This window comes from Vicia villosa, linkage group LG2, assembly GCF_029867415.1.
Source record: "Vicia villosa cultivar HV-30 ecotype Madison, WI linkage group LG2, Vvil1.0, whole genome shotgun sequence".
NCBI classification, from domain to species: domain Eukaryota; kingdom Viridiplantae; phylum Streptophyta; class Magnoliopsida; order Fabales; family Fabaceae; genus Vicia; species Vicia villosa.
The window spans coordinates 142,588,885-142,607,906 of NC_081181.1; the positions used below are offsets into that span (position 1 = coordinate 142,588,885).

General features: G+C 37.7%; 1 protein-coding gene across 1 annotated transcript; it reads left to right on the forward strand.

Annotated features, from left to right (window-relative positions):
* Nucleotides 1-4,723: 4,723 nt before the first annotated feature.
* Nucleotides 4,724-6,523, forward strand: LOC131646939 (uncharacterized). The gene is made up of 2 exons (XM_058916865.1): nucleotides 4,724-5,881; nucleotides 6,193-6,523. Exons 1-2 carry the CDS (start codon nucleotides 5,443-5,445, stop codon nucleotides 6,234-6,236), a joined length of 483 nt encoding a protein of 160 aa, XP_058772848.1. The 5' UTR covers nucleotides 4,724-5,442; the 3' UTR covers nucleotides 6,237-6,523.
* The last annotated feature ends 12,499 nt before the right edge of the window (nucleotides 6,524-19,022 follow it).

Consider the following 19,022-nt stretch of genomic DNA (forward strand, 5'->3'; position numbering starts at 1 on the left):
AATACGGCAAATTTTAAGAATGACGATTGATAACCCATGCTATGAACAATAACATGTAGATGATTGGGAGCATAACCATTGCAGGTCCACACTCTTCAGGACTATGTAGGCAGAAGAAAGTCATGATCACCGTAGCAATGGTGATGACTGTAAGAAACAGTGTCTCTATCCACTTTGCCATTCTTGTCAGGGAAGAAGAGAAAATAGATATGAGGTAGGAATTTGAAAGATGAGTTGGAATTTGATGTGAGATTTTATGGAAGAAAATGAGAGGTATTTATAGAATGGAAAGAAGGAAAGAGACGTTGGGGAATGATGTGATTCCGTACAAAAGGAAAATTTGAGTGGAAGTAAGATTTGAAAGAAAGTGTATGATAGTGTTGGAAAAAGGAGAGATTTGATTTTTGAAAGAGAGATTTGAAAAGATTTTTGCAAATAATGGAATATAGTACAAAAATTAGTGGGAAACAAAAGATAATAATAATCTACTTGTTACCAGTACAGTCTGAGTTTCCTGATTCTGCGCCTGCAAAAAGATTTAACTCTGTACCAATTGTGTCAGTACTATTTATCTGTAAATAAATAAATAGCATGTGTGAAGTAATAAACAGTATTTGGTGTTTGCGTAAGAATAAATTCAACTGCAAGCCAAATTACTGTATAAGAAAAGTTCTAAAAACTAAGTATTTCATATGTCAGGATATTTGTTGAAATAAAAATCCATGATTATATGAGACCCTTAATTTTCAGATTGGAGTTTTCTTGAAAAATATGTGGGCAAATTTTGGGGTATAACACCTACGTATCTGTTTTGCAGAATCAGAGCTACCGTAGCTCGGCTAACTAATTTCTGTTTGTTTTGTGTTTTTTAGGTGAACGAGTTACATTCACACTCCGCTGCTCGACCTTTGGAGACTTATGCTTGGGAATGGAGCGGAAATAACAAGCTCTTAAGAAAAGAAAATCAAAGAGTGTGGTTTGTGTTTTAAAAGATGCATGAGGAAGACCTAAGTTAAGGGGGAAAGCTTGCTACCTAATGTTATCATACAAAGGGTACAAGTCTAAGCTAAGCTAAACAACCTACGGGGGAAAAGCGGTGCAAACAAGTATATCACATAAACGAGCTCCGCTCGTAAAGCAAACAAAACCAACGGCACTGGCCGAGTGGTAGAAAAGCGGTCCCGCCATAGCCAAGGGGAGCAGCTCAACCCAAGTCAACCAAGCATTAGACCTCGTGAAAATGATCGGGCCATAGACAAGAGGGCGGACCCCTCTCAGCAACCAAGCCGTCACGGATCGTAAAGGAAAACGGTGTGTGCGTACACCGAGCATCAACGTCGAGCAACGCGAGCTATGGGAAAGGCGGGGGTCCGGCTACATGAACCCTTTTCCTGACATACTCGATAACAAGATCTTGTGCAGGTTCAGAAGCGAGCAACGCGAGGCGTGCGCATACCAAACAGACTCGATGAGACTAGGCGGGGGTTGATTACGAACCCTTGACCGCATGCCTTCCATGAGGACTTAACGGAGTGCCATATAGGACTTATTACACCGTGACTCCCTGCCGCAAAGCACAAATATAAACACACCAACAAAAACAGAGCCTCTTTCGAGGGCTTGGCCAGATGCATGTCTAGGTCCTACTTCTCATGTTAAAGGATGATGCGAGAAAGCGATAAAGTGCGAGAGAAATAAAATGAAAAGGAATCAATACCAAACGGATGATGATCCGTAAACTAAAGCGAAGAGAGCGAGTAAACTAGGATCCCGCGAGCGAGCTAGCAAAAGCAAAGGCAAATAGTCAGCACACCGATTAGCCATGAAAGCACGCAAAGGTCGACATGCGCGTCGAGCATAATCACAATACACCTGCAAGAGGAACAAGCAAACCAAACAAGCAGATATAAAGTAATAGAGACGTGTCTCCAGGATGAGAACACGAGGCAAGCGAATGAAATCGTGTCCCGCAAGTAAAGCGGAACACTCATAGAATAAGCATCGATCGGTGACTATCCAAAAGCCTTGCACACTAGCACACAAGTTAGAGATAACAAACATCGCAATCGAAATTGCGTTATTGAATTATAAGCTAAACCAGAAATGGATAACGGAATAGAGGATGAAAATGTAACAAAAGCAAACAAGAAGAAACATGAGATAGTATTCAAGAGTAAATCAAATATGTACACTAAAACTACGGAAGCCAACGCAAGTATTTACATGCACAACGGTACACCGAAACGGCGAAACCGGGTAAAAATGATAAAAAAACTAAACTTGTCGGAATTAAACCAAAATTTTATGGTAAGCTAGAAACGTGCCAAAGAACTCAAATATGCGGTCAGAATTTATTAAATCGGCTCGGAAGCACGATTTCCGAAACGGGACAGTAGCGAAAACGATAAAAAAAGTCGTCCGAAACCGAGAATAAACCTCACCATCAGCTCCGGAAGCATTATTCTACTCAAGAAACATTATTCACATTCGCAAAAATTCAACACGGTTCAAGAGTTATGACATTTTGAAGTAAAGCCGACATACCGCGCGCGTTATGGAAAAATTCGGAAAGAAAGAAAATAGCATGGTGTAGCAGCAAGTTCCAGCACTTAGAGGCATTTATTAACACACAAGAAAGCTCTACTATCACTTAGAATTAACAAACAAACAACACAATAAAGTTTAGACAAAAATCCTTCAAAAAACTATGTTTTCATGAGTTGAAAATAATGAAATGCAACACAAATACAAAGCCAAGAAAATTCTGCATTATGCTACCTTTAAAACAGCCCCAACAACTCATAGAAGTCACACATAAACACCAAGAAATGACTCATGGCGATTGGCTCAAAGTATATTATTGGCAAGAGCGAAGATAACATAGAATCATGATTTTCAAGAGTGTAATCACTACAATTCTCCACATTAAACTCACATTTGTGCACCAAGTATATTCAACTTCAATCATTATCATCAAGCACAACAACAACAAGAATCAACCTCAAAAATTCAGCATCATGCTCATGGTTATAACCTCTCATGTCAACACCAATTATCATGCTTAAGTTGAAATTCACATTCTAAAATTGAACCAAACAAGTCCTACTTCTAAAATTCATCCACATGCACCTTAATTCACAACAACTCAATATTATCAAATCATCACAATTCTCTTAATCAAATCATCAAACACTTTGTGTGCATATATTTAATTCATAGAGCATTATCAATATATCATCAACAACTATTCACCGGTAAATCTCGAATTCAATCAAATAATCAAGATCAACACGAATCATTCAATCAACAAACAATTATCATCATCAATTATCATAGATCCATCATCCGCAATCAAAAATCATCATGATCAATGTCGAGTTAAGCAACAAAATCAATGATCTAACAAGGTTTGTAGTGAATTTACCGGATCAAGCGACGAGAATGAGATCGGATGAACACGAACGCGAACACGACGCGAACACGAACGAAAACGCGAAGCAAAGACGAAAAGTGAATCCCAAGGGGAGAGAGAGGCGCGCGCGAAGTGTATAGGAGAGAGGAGGAGAAACTTCGATCCGATCTTCACTTTTCAATCCATGTTGTTTTTTTTCTTGAAGAAGATTGATGAATATTGATGAAAGTTTTGTGTAATTTGTGGTTTTGATTTGAGAGAAATGAGAGAGAATTGAGAGAAAGTGTTTTTGATTATTTTGGGTGAAATGAAGTTATGAAAATCTTTTTCTCATTTGTGAAGAGCAAAATGTTTATATATTGTCAACGCGAAACGTCCAAATTGCCCTCGGTGCGTCTTATTTTGGCTCGTTTTTAAGGAAACTCGGTTCGGCTCTAAATTTCGGAACTAAACCGATGCCATTATGAAGATGACCAAATTTGTGACCCGTCGCCGCGAGAATCACCTCAATCCGATAAGCGATGAAGAAAACACGCCCGTTTGAATGACGAGAAACGTCAATTCATCTGGTGCGACTGCGCAGAATTTTGTGAGTACCGCTCAAAAAACTCGATAAAACTCTATCTTCGGCTCAAAATCTGAACAAGCATGTGTGACGAAGAAACGAAGCTACCGAAATTTCTGAGAAAATGCCGCCGGAATGGACTTCATACGATAAAAATCGAAGAAGTTATGAATTTTCAAACTAGGTGCGACATACTCGAAAACACACTTTTCACTGAAAAATCAAGGCGTTCTTCAAAATGCTGGGAATTTTTGGTGCATAATTGGTCTTCGGTCCGAACATATAAAATCTTGGTAATGATGACACGGAGCTCCAGTTAAATTTTCAAGCGAATCCGACGAGCGGATTGTGAGATATGAATTTTTTATTGTCCGAAAACCCTACATTCAGCACCGTTTTTCACTGCGAAACCTCAAGTAATTTGCAAATTTGACGACCTTCTTCAAAGAATTAGCTTCTGAGCCGAACACGAAAGTTGTAGACATCGTCGAAACAGTCAAGATAGCGCGGGAACTAAGCTCATATCACCTTCCAAATATGACTTGCGAATTTTTCTCGTATTTCCACTGTTTAAACCATTTTTCACGCCTTTCTTCTTGAACCCATGAAAACTCTTTATTATTTTTCTTCAATTTTTGAATGACGAAATAAACGTCATTATTAACTTATAGCTCAAATAAAGAGGGCAAATTTTGGGGTGCAACAGTTGTACAACCCATAACTTTGTTATGAATCACAAACACATTTTCAATTTCACGTTCTCGCTATGCATAACTTCATCTTCTACCTTGCAGCCATACTGCAAGTGTAATATGGTATCAGTCGACTATAACCCTTCATTCACCTTCTCTTCCGCTAAACATTCCTAATTCACTGCATATCCACCATCACCATGTCTTCCAGTGACGAATCTGATACAATCGTTCACAAAAACCAAGATCCGATCTTGAATCCTAGAAGCGCCTACTATCTACATCCCGGCGAAAACCCAGGAGCTATCATCGTTGCACCACCATTGGATGACAACAACTACCATAACTGGAGCAAGTCGATGAAGCGTGCGTTGACTTCCAAGAACAAGATTTCATTCATCAATGGCACTCTTCTCCAACCTCCTACATCTGATCCAAACCATGAGTCATGGGAGCGCGCCAATAGCATGGTACTGTCATGGATCAATCAGACTCTTTCCCCTCACATTGCACAGAGCACGATTTACTTTGATTCAGCCTTTGAGTTATGGGAAGACCTTCGCGAAAGATTCACGAAAGGTAACCATTTTCGTTTCTCTGACCTACTTCGTGAATTACACTCTATTTAACAAGGAGACCGGTCTTTATCCACCTACTTCACGGATTTGAAAATACTATGGGATGAATTGGAAGATCTTCGTCCAACCCCTTCATGCTCCTGCACAATCCCCTGCACTTGCGATTTATCCAAAGCCGTGCGTAACTTCAAACAAATGGAGTACGTTACTTGCTTCTTGAAGGGATTGAACGACAATTATCAGAACATTCGAATGCAGATCTTGCTTCTTGATCCTCTTCCCTCTATCAGTCGTGTATACTCTCTCATAGCTCAGCAACAGGTGGCTCCTACCAACAATTCCACCATCCTTTATGCCAACTCCAACAACAAAGGCAAAGGGCGTGGAAACACAAAACCTTCCATGGTCTGCACCAATTGCAGCAAAACCAACCACACAGTGGACACATGCTACTTCAAGCATGGATTTCCACCGGGCTATCGCAACAAGAACCCTAAAACTACTTCAGAACCTAAGACATCTCAACCTGTAGATTCTGCTCCTAACATTTCCAAGGAGGATTACCAACACCTCTTACAACTTCTTCAACAATCTCGAAAAGATCCACCTAAAGATCCTAAGGCTGTAATTTCAGGTATGATCAATTAAGGTAGTAATTTTAACTCTCCCTCAACATGGATTTTAGATTCTGGTGCTTCTCACCATGTATGCCCTCATATCACATGTTTTGCCGACTTAGTTAAAATTAACCCTGTTTCAATTCATTTGCCTAATGGTACATGCCTAACAGCACATTTCTCTGGGTCTGTCATAATCAATGCACAGCTTTACCTGCATAATGTGTTTTATATTCCAGCATTTCAATTCAGCCTTATTTCCATATCCAAACTTTGTCAAAACTCTGCCTTTAGTATTACCTTCTTACACAATTCCTGTTATATTCAGGATGTGTCTACCAAGCAGAAGATTGGCCAAGTGACCCTACATAATAATCTCTACATAATTCATAGAAACCATGATATTCACTCTCACAATACATGTAATCATAGAAGTTCTCCTCAATATGACCATGTTGTTAACTCCATGTGGCACCACAGATTAGGCCACCCCTCTGATGAGGTTTTAAAACAAATGTCTCTTAATTTTCCTCTTATTACATTCAATAAAACTTCCATTTGCCACACATGTCATTTATCTAAACAATGTAAACTTCCTTTTCCCATAAGCACTACTACATCTCTTAAATGCTTTGATTTAGTTCATATGGACATTTGGGGCCCCATTGATATCCCCTCTTTGGATGGTTTTAAATATTTCCTTACTATTGTTGATGACTTTTCTAGGTATACTTGGATATTCCTAATGCATAACAAGTCTGAAACAAGACAACATGTTCTGAATTTTATAGCCTATTGCAAAACACAATTTTCTTGCACTATTGAAACCCTTAGAAGTGATAATGGGCCTGAATTTGTTATGACATCTTACTATAATTCTAATGGCATTTTGCATCAAAGAAGTTGCGTTGAGACACCTCAACAAAACTCTCTTGTAGAAAGGAAACATAGGCATTTACTTCAAGTCACTAGATCCTTATTATTTCATGCTAAACTTCCTAAATGCTTTTGGTCCTTTGCTGTTTGTCATGCTACTTATATTATTAATAGAATATGCAGCCAGACTATACACAACAACACTCCCTATGAAATACTTTTCCAAACCTCTCCCTCATATGACAATCTCAAAACTTTTGGGTGTTTAGCATATGCTTCCACCCTTACAAGAAACCGTGACAAGCTGGATCCCCGAGCCACTCAATGCATCTTCTTAGGCTTCACTCAAGGAATGAAAGGATATCTCCTATTTAACCTAACCAACAGTTCCTTATTCACTTCAAGAAACACTGTATTTCATGAAGGCACTTTTCCCTATCAACCACCTCATTCCATCGATCACACTCATGCCACCACCATTCCCACAGACTTAACCAATATTCAGTTTCTGTTTGACACAGAACCTGCCATAGATGACCACACCACAACTCTACCTCATAATGCCACCGAATTAAATCTTTCCTCCACTCCCCCTAATTCACCCCAAACAGAACATAATTCCAATTCTCCCGATCTAGATAATTCCCTAGGTAGTGTTCCTGATAATGCCAATGATAATGCCTTTGACACAGCCAACACTAGACATTCCACTAGACTTAAAACAACCCCTGCATACCTTAAGGATTTTGTATGTCATTCTTCTACTAAATCTCATTCTTATAACATTTGCAACTACATTAGCTATGACAATTTAGCACCTGCATATCATTCATATATTACTTCTATCACTGCTGCATCTGAACCTTTATCATACAAAGAAGCCAGCATCCACCCTCATTGGGTGCAGGCTATGTCAGATGAGATAAAAGCTCTCACTGCAAATCAGACTTGGACTATTACCAAGCTGCCACCAGGTAAGAAGATCGTCGGTTGCAAATGGGTTTTTAAAACCAAATTCAAATCTGATGGAACGGTTGAAAGATATAAAGCAAGGTTAGTGGCACAAGGGTTCAAACAAATTCAAGGTATAGACTTCTTTCAAACCTTTTCTCCTATTGCAAAGCTCACCTCTGTAAGAATTCTCCTTGCCCTTGCATCTTCTTTAAATCTCTTTCTTTATCAATTGGACGTTCATAACGCGTTTTTACATAGAGATTTGGATGAAGAAGTATATATGGCTTTACCTAAAGGCATTGTTGCTTCTTCACCAAACCAAGTATGCAAACTACACAAATCTATTTATGGATTAAAACAATCCAGTCGACAGTGGTTTGAAAAACTGTCCACTGTATTACTCAACAACCAATTTAGACAATGCTCTTGTGATCACTCTATCTTTATACACAAATCTCAAGAGCATTACACCTTTGTTTTAATTTATGTTGATGATCTCTTAATTGCAGGAAACAACATGGATATCATCAATCACACAAAACAGATTTTACAACAACATTTCCACATTAAAGACCTTGGCACCTTGAAATATTTTTTTGGTCTGGAAATCGCTCGCAACAGCTCAGGGATCAACATAAGCCAGCGAAAGTACACCCTCAATTTACTTGCTACAACCGGTTTACTCGATTGCAAACCGGCCAGAACGCCTATGGCTCGTGATACAAGGCTCACCAACAACACTGGCACAGCTATGCAGGACCCAACAAAATATAGAAGGCTCGTTGGTCAACTCATATATCTCCTCAACACTCGTCTGGACATCGCCTATGCGGTTCAACAACTCAGTCAACACATGAGTTCTCCCACAGACATCCACTACAACGCTGCCCTCCGTGTTCTTCGCTATCTGAAATCCTCACCAGCACAAGGGCTATTTTTTCCTAGTAAATCCACTTTACAAATCAAAGCTTTCTCCGATTCTGACTGGGCAACATGCCCCGACACACGTAAATCAATCACGGGTTTTTGCATATACTTAGGAAGATGCCTCATCTCTTGGAAATCAAAGAAACAACCAACCGTATCTAGAAGTTCTACTGAAGCTGAGTACAGATCAATGGCTTCCACTGTTTGCGAAATCCAATGGATCACCAACCTCCTCATGGAACTTCACATTCCCTTCCAAACACCTGCCAACCTTTACTGCGATAACGCATCTGCCCGACACATAGCCAGCAACTCTTCATTTCACGAAAGAACGAAACATATTGATCTAGATTGTCATCTGGTTCGAGAAAAACTACAACAAAATCTGTTCCACCTTTTACCTGTTACTTCCAAACAACAACTTGCAGACATTTTCACCAAACCATTAGACACTACTCCCTTTCTGAACAACATCACTAAACTTGGTCTTCACTCCATTTACCCCAAGCTTAAGGGGGGGTATTAGATCCATAGCTATTTCTGTTTTGGGCCTCTAACTGCTTAGTGGGCTTATTGTATTATATATAGTTGTACAACCCATAACTTTGTTATGAATCACAAACACATTTTCAATTTCACGTTCTCGCTATGCATAACTTCATCTTCTACCTTGCAGCCATACTGCAAGTGTAATAGTTTCAACCTTTTAAAATAAATAATTGACTGAAGAGAAAAACTATAGAGAAAATTCAGAGATGAGATATTAATATAATGGATAGAAATCTACTCGTAACATATTTCATCGTTTGAGCGATGGCTCAAGTCACACAAGATTGGTACAAAATAAATCTTTAAAGAACGTTCTCTATTTGACCAAAAAAATATAGAATTTACTATTTATTTTACAATTTCATTGCCATAAGATGTATTTAATCGGGCTCTGATACCAATCGATAGATTTAATTAAATCGTACAGATATAAATTATAGCATACTATTATATTAAATAATAATCAAGAATGATAGGAATGGTGTACTTTATCGGATTGAAGAAATTGCTGGTTGAGGAGAGTGAATATGAGAGGATTACTATCCTCATTGCCGTTTAGGGTTTTCACAGTGTGTTAATTGTCTAATAGTACAACACTTAAATAACTAAACAGTTGAGGGCAGAGACCTCTCATTGGGCTTAACTGAATGGTCCAACCCATCACGGTCCATTAAGAGACAGTACCGCAATTAGATGATTCAACAATAAGGACTTAATAATAATAGACCATAATTCATATTAATAATTACTAATAATTGATTATTGCTAATCCATAATTGATTAATTAAATAATTAATCTAACATTGGATTCATGATACTTTAATAAGATTGATACACTACATACCTAAGCTTATACATTAAATCTCTATAAGCAAAGTCTAACTTATACAATATACAATCAGTGCAATAATGCACTAATGCAATAGCAAAATTAATGAGTATTAGCAAATTAAAGGAGATAAGGGAAGAAGAAAAGATACACATAGATATATAGTGGTTCAGCATCCGTCTTTGCTTTGCCTACTCCACTCTTCAATGGTGTTAAAAACCATTAGGATATATTCATGATCTTTCACTATTATAATAAGTTTGATACAAGTATTTTGGTTACACGACTCATCAAACGATAATCCCCTCTATTGATGTAGACACTCAACTGCTAAAAAACAAGATCTCTAAAAGATCTTGATTCGATATGCTTGATATCCACAATAACCTGTTCCAAGTATTCGTATGTGACAATCCATCTGATTCCACTGATTTCTTTCCTGAGCGATTGTCATATGCTAAGTGTTGATTGGATAACTCCCAACTTTGCTTGTGACCAATATTTCTCCAACTCCACAAAAGATGGATAACTTCCATTTCCGCCTTATGGACAATTGATACTTGATCTCCCCAAAATCTTCATTGGAGTATAATGAAACTCTCTTCTTGATGGATAACAACAAAGACCAAGGATTAAGATGATGAGCAGTACCTGAATATCTCACAAACACTCTAAAATACAAGGTGTTACTCAAGGGATTAGATGAATGTGAATGGATAACACACACAAGATTCTCTCAAGTTTCTGGGTAAATGGGTCTAGGTTCTTGATTGTTATCATGAGCTTGATTAATCATGAACAACACAACAAGATTAATTAACTCACTCTAATTCATTCAACACAACAACAAATTGCACAAGAACAAGATGCAAGATAAAAGAAAATGAATCAGACATAACGTTATCGCAACAAAGTGGGTATGTCTATGATTATGACTGCAAGTGCACAGTCCTATCACGTAGATTTAAATATTATCGAACCTAAAGGATTAAGAATCGACCTACGATGTTGTTTACGGTGATTTCCGGTAAACAACCGCTAGTCTTCCAAACTATAGAATATACTTTGGTTACTCGCAGGATCGACTAGATTGATCCTAGGCCATAGTCAAAAAGTTTGTCATTTGTGATGAATTGGTTCATATTTGTTGGTTATTTGGCTTCGATATAAGAAATAAATAGACAAAAATGTAAAGACTGACAATCACCTTGTTATACACGTAAATATAACTCTGGCGAAAGATGGAGTAAAGATAAACTTGCAAGAAACTTAGAATACAGGAATGTAAATTGCAGAAAGTAAATACTTCGAAGTAAATTTAAACGAAAGACAAAGTTGCAAGAATGTAAATGGTTGGAATGTAACGAAAGATAGAAAAATATTGAAAAGATACTTGCATAAAGATGAATACAAACGTATTTAAGATGGTGGTGTCATACGTACATTTCTCAGCGAACTCGTTCTCTTAACACTTGATACTTGAGTAATTTGTGAGTGATTTGTACAAAATGAACACTCTGGATCCTGATATTAAGATCCTTATTTATACTAATTTCGACCCTAACGGTCCTACACTAACGAAATGCCACATTGCTCACATGCATACGCTTCGAATCCCTGGGGCGCCATCTGTCCTTGTTCGATTACACAGACTATTTCGAAATTCAAATCCTCCCGCCTGAATTCTCTTTCAATACGTGGCAACGTGATCAAAACCGAGAATGCTACGAAAACACGCCAAGCTTCAGTACCCTTTGTATTTCGCAAAAACGTTTAAGTCTTAAAGACAATTTACTTCGAATCAAATCCAATTCCCTGTTATCTTTATTTCAACTTAAACAACATCCTCGAATCATGGCCATCAGTAGCCATTTTTATTCTCAGAAATGGTCATCAGAAACCATTCTTCTTCGAACTCTAATCCTTCAAAGAATATTTTCTCCAAACGAAATCCTTAGCTAACAGGTATCTAATTGTTACTACATAAATCTAAGGCTAATATCTGATTGATTAGGATTAGACGGGGAAAATAGGGAAATAGAATTAAGTTAAATTATAGGGAAGATGAACCGGTATGTAACGGTCGGACGTCGGGGTACTCCAAACCTGGAGAAGATGTTATGCTTGAGGAAATTCACCACCACTTTCGCATCATTGGTGGGCAAGGCCACAACTTCTACCCACTTTGATACGTAGTCAACCGCCACCAAGATATAATTCTTCCCGAAGGACGGTGGAAAAGGTCCCATGAAATCAATCCCCCATAAATCGAACAGTTCTACTTCCAACATAGCATTCTGGGGCATCAAATTTCTCTTTGAGATGTTACATGTTCTTTGACATCTGTCGCATTCTCGAACGACATGATGAGCATCCTTGAATAAGGTCGGCCAGTATAACCCAGATTGTAAGACTTTCGCAGCAGTTCTATCACCACTAAAGTGTCCCCCATAGTCTGAGTCATGGCATGCTTTTAGAACATCCCTTTGTTCCTCCTCTGGTACGCATCTTCTGACCAAACCATCTATCCCTCTCTTGTATAGGAATGGGTCATCCCATAAATAGAACCTGCAATCATGTAAAAACTTTTTTTTGCGGTTAGAATCAAAATCCTCTGGGATTACCCAACCTACCAGATAGTTTGCATAGTCGGCAAACCAAGGTACACCAATAGCAGCAAGGATGTGTTCATATGCAAATTTATCCTTTATTGGGCGTTTTTCTTCTGTCTCCTCGATATGTGACATTCGAGAAAGATGGTCTGGTACTGTGTTTTCACACCCTTTCTTATCACGAATCTTCACATCAAACTCCTGAAGGAGTAAGATCCATCTCAGAAGCCTTGGCTTAGAGTCCTGTTTAGCAAAAAGATACTTCAAAGCAGCATGGTCAGTGTAAACAATGACTCTGGAACCCAACAGATATTGCCTGAATTTGTCAAAGGCATAAACAACAGCTAGCAACTCTTTTTCAGTGGTTGCGTAGTTCATCCGTGCAGGGTTCAAAACATGACTAGCATAGTAAATAACATGTAACAATTTGTCTCTACGCTGTCCTAGAACCGCCCCTACTGCAATATCACTTGCATCACACATGATCTCGAAAGGAAGATACCAATCCGGGGCCACAACAATTGGTGCCGACACTAGTTTTTTCTTAATTGTTTCAAATGCTACGGCACACTCATTATCAAAAGTAAAAACCTTATCCTTAACCAAAAGAGTAGTTAAGGGTTTGGCTATTTTAGAAAAGTCTCTTATGAACCGGCGGTAGAAACCCGCATGCCCTAAGAAACTTCGAATACCTTTCTCATTCATTGGTGGAGGTAGCTTTGATATGACTTCGATCTTTGCTTGGTCAACTTTTATTCCTTTGTGGGAAATTTTGTGACCCAAAACTATACCTTCACGCACCATGAAGTGACACTTCTCCCAGTTGAGGATCAAGTTGGTCTGTTGACATATTTCTAGCAAAAGATCAAGATTAGTTAAACAATTATCAAAAGACTTACCAAAAACCGAGAAGTCGTCCATGAATACCTCCATGTGCTTTTCAAGCATATCATCAAAGATGGCTTGCATGAATCTTTGAAAAGTAGCTGGAGCATTACATAACCCGAATGGCATCCTTCTATAAGCAAAAATACCAAAAGGGCAAGTGAAGGCCGTTGTCATACCCCAAAATTTTCCCACCACATCTTCATACTCAAGCTCATTTGAATATCAAAAGCTCAAGACTAGACTGACGGTACACTCTCCTAAACGACAACCCTCAAACTTGGGTTTTGATCTTTTCAAAGTAAAATCAAGTTCTAAGACCTCAAATGGAACCCTTGGTCTCTCATATGCCTCAAAGGATCCTCATGCCAAGTTGCAAGCTCTAATTCATAAGATTGTTCAGCTAAAAGCTCAGAAAGACAACAGTCGACTAGTTTGACCTAAAAGTCAACTGTGGTCAAAGTACAGTCAAAATTTCTGATTTTTGGTCAACATCAACATTTTAATGTTAGATTCATCATTTGATCAAGGGTTGATCATGATTCATCAAGAAAAGCTCCAAAATCATCAAAAACCTAAGTTTCTAAATTAGGGTTTTTAAGGAGAAAGTCAACCCAACTTTGACCAGCCATAACTTTCACATGGAACATCAGAAATTTCCCATCCAAAACTCATTTTGAAGGAAATTGAATTCTCTACAACTTTGTCTCTCACATGCCAAGCCTAAAAATGTATCATTTAAGAGATATGAGCCAATACATTACAAGTCCTTTTGAAAGTCAATAAAAAGTCATTTTTTCTCAAAGAGTGGTACATGAACATGGAAACTTCAATGAAGATGAAACCAAAAGGAGTGTTTCAAGTAATCTTCAAGATTTCTAAAAAGTCCAAGAATACTAAAAAATATGGAAAATTGAGAAGGTTACAACATGTGCAAGTTGAGCAATTTTCAAGAGATGTACAAAGAGAAATATGGTCCAAAATGATTCTTCTTCTAAATGGGCTTGATTTCTTTTTGTTCTAACATCATCTTAAGCCCATCCACGACCATGGAATATATCTTTTATATTTTTATTATTTTTATTTATTATTTTATAGATTTTATTCATTAAAATCATAATTTAATCAAATAAAATTGTAAAAATAATAGAAGATTTGATTTAGCTTCAGAATTGATTCAATTAATTGCCAAATGTATCACAATAATCAAGGAAATTCGTGGCATTTGGTTTAGAAAAGATTGAGTGCAAAAATAGAAGGATTTCATGCATATTCTCTAGAAATTCCAACTCACTCAATAAGCAAGTATCCAAGCCCATAGTATAACTTAATTTTATCCTCTATATATAGAGAATGTATTGGGGTGAAGGGAGAACGAAAATTAGGAGAGAGGGAGGAAAAGCTAGGGTTTCAAGAAGTCAAAGATTCAAGAAAGAGGTGCAACTCAAAATCTTCTTCTCTTGCAAATCCTAATCGAAACTAAGCATCTATTCACATCCTTGAGGTTCCCAGGAATTGATTCCACTCATCGTTCAAGCCTAAGTACGTCCAGATCACCACATACAAGTCATCACGGTTTGCACATATTTCAAACTCTTGAACTCTTAATACATGCAACATAAACGAATTTTATGCATACATATAGAATGACCATTATGTTTAGAGTTGTTTAGAGTATTCGTTTTGAAGTTTTCATGCCAGGACCGTGAAACACCATTGCTAGGGCTTCGGAATTCTCTCACACGTATCTCACGTTACGATGGGTTTCAGGCCAAGAAACCACCGCCATTGAATTCAAAAGGTCCCTTTTAGTGGATCTGGGTCCCTTTTACGGCTGTTTGAGTTGTGTTTTTGCAGGATGTATATCTCCAGAATTCGCTACGAAACATTCATGGAAGAATCGTAGCAAATCCATGGCTAAAAAAAAGTGTGCAGCTTTTCAGAGGTTGAAGACGATGAGGGAATCCAGGTGGCGAGCCTTGATGGGCCAGTCAACGATTCCAAACTTTCTCTCCTATGCTGGTTGGACGGTCCAAAGGAAAGAGGGCCCACGCTGACTGAATCTTTTGACTCTCTCCTATCATTGGTTAACGCGAAGACACATGGGCCCAGTTTTGGTTCTTTTAACTTTATTTTCAAACTAACATTAATGTTTATATTTATATTTTAATAGTCATTATATGAATGACTCAAATCAATGACACAATTGGTAAAGAGTAGTGTTGATATGCTCACAATCCTGGGTTCGAACCAGGTGTGAGACCTTTTTTTATTTTTCCAATGAAATGCTCACTGATTACATACGCGCAGCCCAGAGAAGCCTACGGTGCACCCTCCTTCAGTACCATAGAATTCATCTCAACGTAGATCTGACGCCCAGGACATGCTGATCTACCATGGATCCTCACAGATCAACAACACCTGATTAGAGCTAAGTCTTTTAATTTTTTTATATATTTTAAATACTTTTGTTTATCTCTTTTCTTTTATTATAATTCTTTCTTTTGTTTATTTATTCTTAATTATTTAATAAATTAGTTTTTATAATAATTTCGTACTCAATTATTTCTTTTAATCGAAAACTCGATTTTTTATAATTTCATCAAAAATTGTTTCTTTAATATTTAAAAATTAATTGTTTTGCACATATCTTTTTTTATCAATTAAATTATTAATTTTTAGGTTTGTTAACCTCGATTCATTTATAAACCCTAATAACCTTAGGTTTACTGGTAGGTGTTGCCCATTAACCCTGGTTAACTTTTGTCCCACTCGGGGTTTGCTTTTTGCCTTACCTTTTATTTGTTTGCCTAAATTGTTACCGTTTTAATTTTTGATCTGCCACGTTATAAATATTGAGATCACTCATACACTAAAAATTCCTTTTCTTGGTACAACTTTTCAGGGTTACCCTCAGAGTTCTTCCGATTACGCGCCATGCCAATCAAAAAGCTAAGTTCTAATCCTTTTCTTATTTAAATGTTATTTTACCTTTTGATTTTTGCCTTATAGGTTAAATTAGGGTTTATTTTCAATGCCAAGGAATTCCTCCTACACTCACCCCTATTATTGTTCGTTTAATTCTCAGATGTTCAGAGTCAATCAAAGGTTCGAGGAAGATCAAGGCCAAAGATGTTTAAAATTAATTATTGTTCTCTCTTATTTTCTGCCTTTATTTTTCTGTTACCCTATAAGGATTTTATTGTAATAGGTTAGGTTTTATTTTTCGCCTTTTCATTTCCCCCATCCCCGCAGGTGTTTGTTTTAATAGCGTAGGATTTTAACTGTTTTATTTTCTGCCATGGTTAGTAATCCTAGGGAGTGCAAGCCTGCTAAATAACTTAGATCACTAATTACAAGATAAATGTAATCGAAGTTAACCACTTGATTGTGCCACACACACACCTTTAGGGTAATCCCTCTGGTTGCCTTGTTTCCTTATTATTGTTGCCTTGTTGCCTTATTATTTTTGTTGCCTAAAAAATAGTCAAGTCCCTCGATTCCGAGGATACCTAAAAGCAAATGTTGACTTTAAAGTTATTGAAACTCCCTCGAGGTTGCCTTATAAAAGATGATTGTCCCAACTGCTAAGGTATCCTCGCTTGTTGCCTAAAGATTAAATGACTATTATATCCTTCCCTTAGACTACCTGCCCTCTTTATGGCAGGGACAGTTTTATGGCGAACGATATCTCGATGACCCTTCAACATCCAATTGAAAGACTTCCTGCCTTCTCATGGTATGGATAGACCCTTTCGCCCGAAAGGCTAAAAGAACGATTTTTCAAACTTAGAGTAGGTTGCTTTTAATTGCTTACTCAATTCAAATTCAAAATTCAAACTCTTTTTCCCACTAATTTTCAAATACTTTTCAAAAAGACTACGCTTATTTACAAGCTAAAGTTTTTATTCAAATTTCTATTCACACCCTACTTTTCAAACAATTCAAACATTTTTGAAAACAAAGTGAGCTAAGCAATTAAGAGCTGATGGATAACCATGGATGCAAAAGGTTCCTTACACCTTCCCTTTGTATAACTTACCCCCCGAACTCAAAATCTTTAAAAGGTCTTTTTTTGTTCTTTTAGCCTTTCTTATTGGATAAAATAAAAGTCGGTGGCGACTCTTGCTATCCGCAACATTTCAAAAAGTCAGTTCACCGTATTACAGCCGTCTTTTCTTGATCTTCTGGTGCGACCGCTATCTGATTATACCCCGAATACCCATCGAGGAAACAATAATAGTCATGACCCACTAACCTTTCCAGCATTCGGTCTATGAAAGGTAACGGGAAGTGATCCTTTCTTGTCGCCAGATTTAACCTTCTGTAATCAATGCAAACTCTCCACCCGGTTACTGTCCTTGTAGGGATTAACTCATTTTTCTCATTTTTTATCACTGTAGTTCCTCCCTTTTTCGACACTACATGAACAGGGCTCACCCAAGCACTATCAGATATAGGGTAGATCATCCCAGCATCTAATAGTTTCACCACTTCTTTTTTGACAACTTCTTTCATCGCGAGATTCAACCTCTGTTGAGGTTGGACTACAGGTTTGTGATCATCCTCCATGAGAATTTTGTGCATGCAAACCGTAGGACTAATACCCTTCAAATCGTCAATCGACCATCCCATGGCACTTTTGTGCTTTTTCAGAACTTCAACAAGTTTGTTCTCTTGGAGAACTTCAAGGTGTGAACTTATGATAGTTGGACATTTGCTCTTAGTGTCTAGGAAGACATATTTGAGGTTTTCCGGTAGTTGTTTCAATTCAGCCCCCTTCTTTGGTTCATCTTTCTTTTCCTCTACTGTCGGTTGCCTTAAATCCTCCCACCGATTTTGTCGAGAACTTTTAAAGAATGGTTTTGCTTCCATCATATTCAACACTTCTATATATTTTTTGTCAACCTCTTCAGCTTCGTTAAAAAATGATAAACTTAACACTCTTTCTAAAGGTAATTGTTGTGACTTCAAAGCATTCTCATTACTAACAATTCGATCAATCACCTCAATATGTTGACTAGTAGCAACATCATCCTTGTATTTCATGGTGTTTCGCACATCAATTTTTAACTCTTCATCGTACACCTTCAAAGTCATCGTGCCTTCTTCTATGTCTATCAAACATCTCCCGGTCTCTAAGAATGGTCTCCCCAAAATGATTGGAATTTCTTCATCCTCTGGCATCTCTAAAATTACAAAATCCACCGGGAACACAAACTTGTCAATTTTGACGAGCACATCTTCTACTATCTCGTAAGGTCTCTTTACGGAATGATTCGCAAATTGGAGTGTCATTCTTGTATCTTGAACTTTACCAATTCCTAATCTCTTGTAGATGGACAGCGGCATAAGGCTCACACTTGCTCCTAAATCAATAAGAGCCTTTTTAAATGATCTATCCCCAATGGTACAAGGAATAGTTACAGAGCCTCGGTCCTTCTTTTTCACCAGAATCTTCATACCCTGCAAAATAGCACTACAAGTTTCAGTTAGAATAATCGGGTCACGATCGGTGGTCCTTTT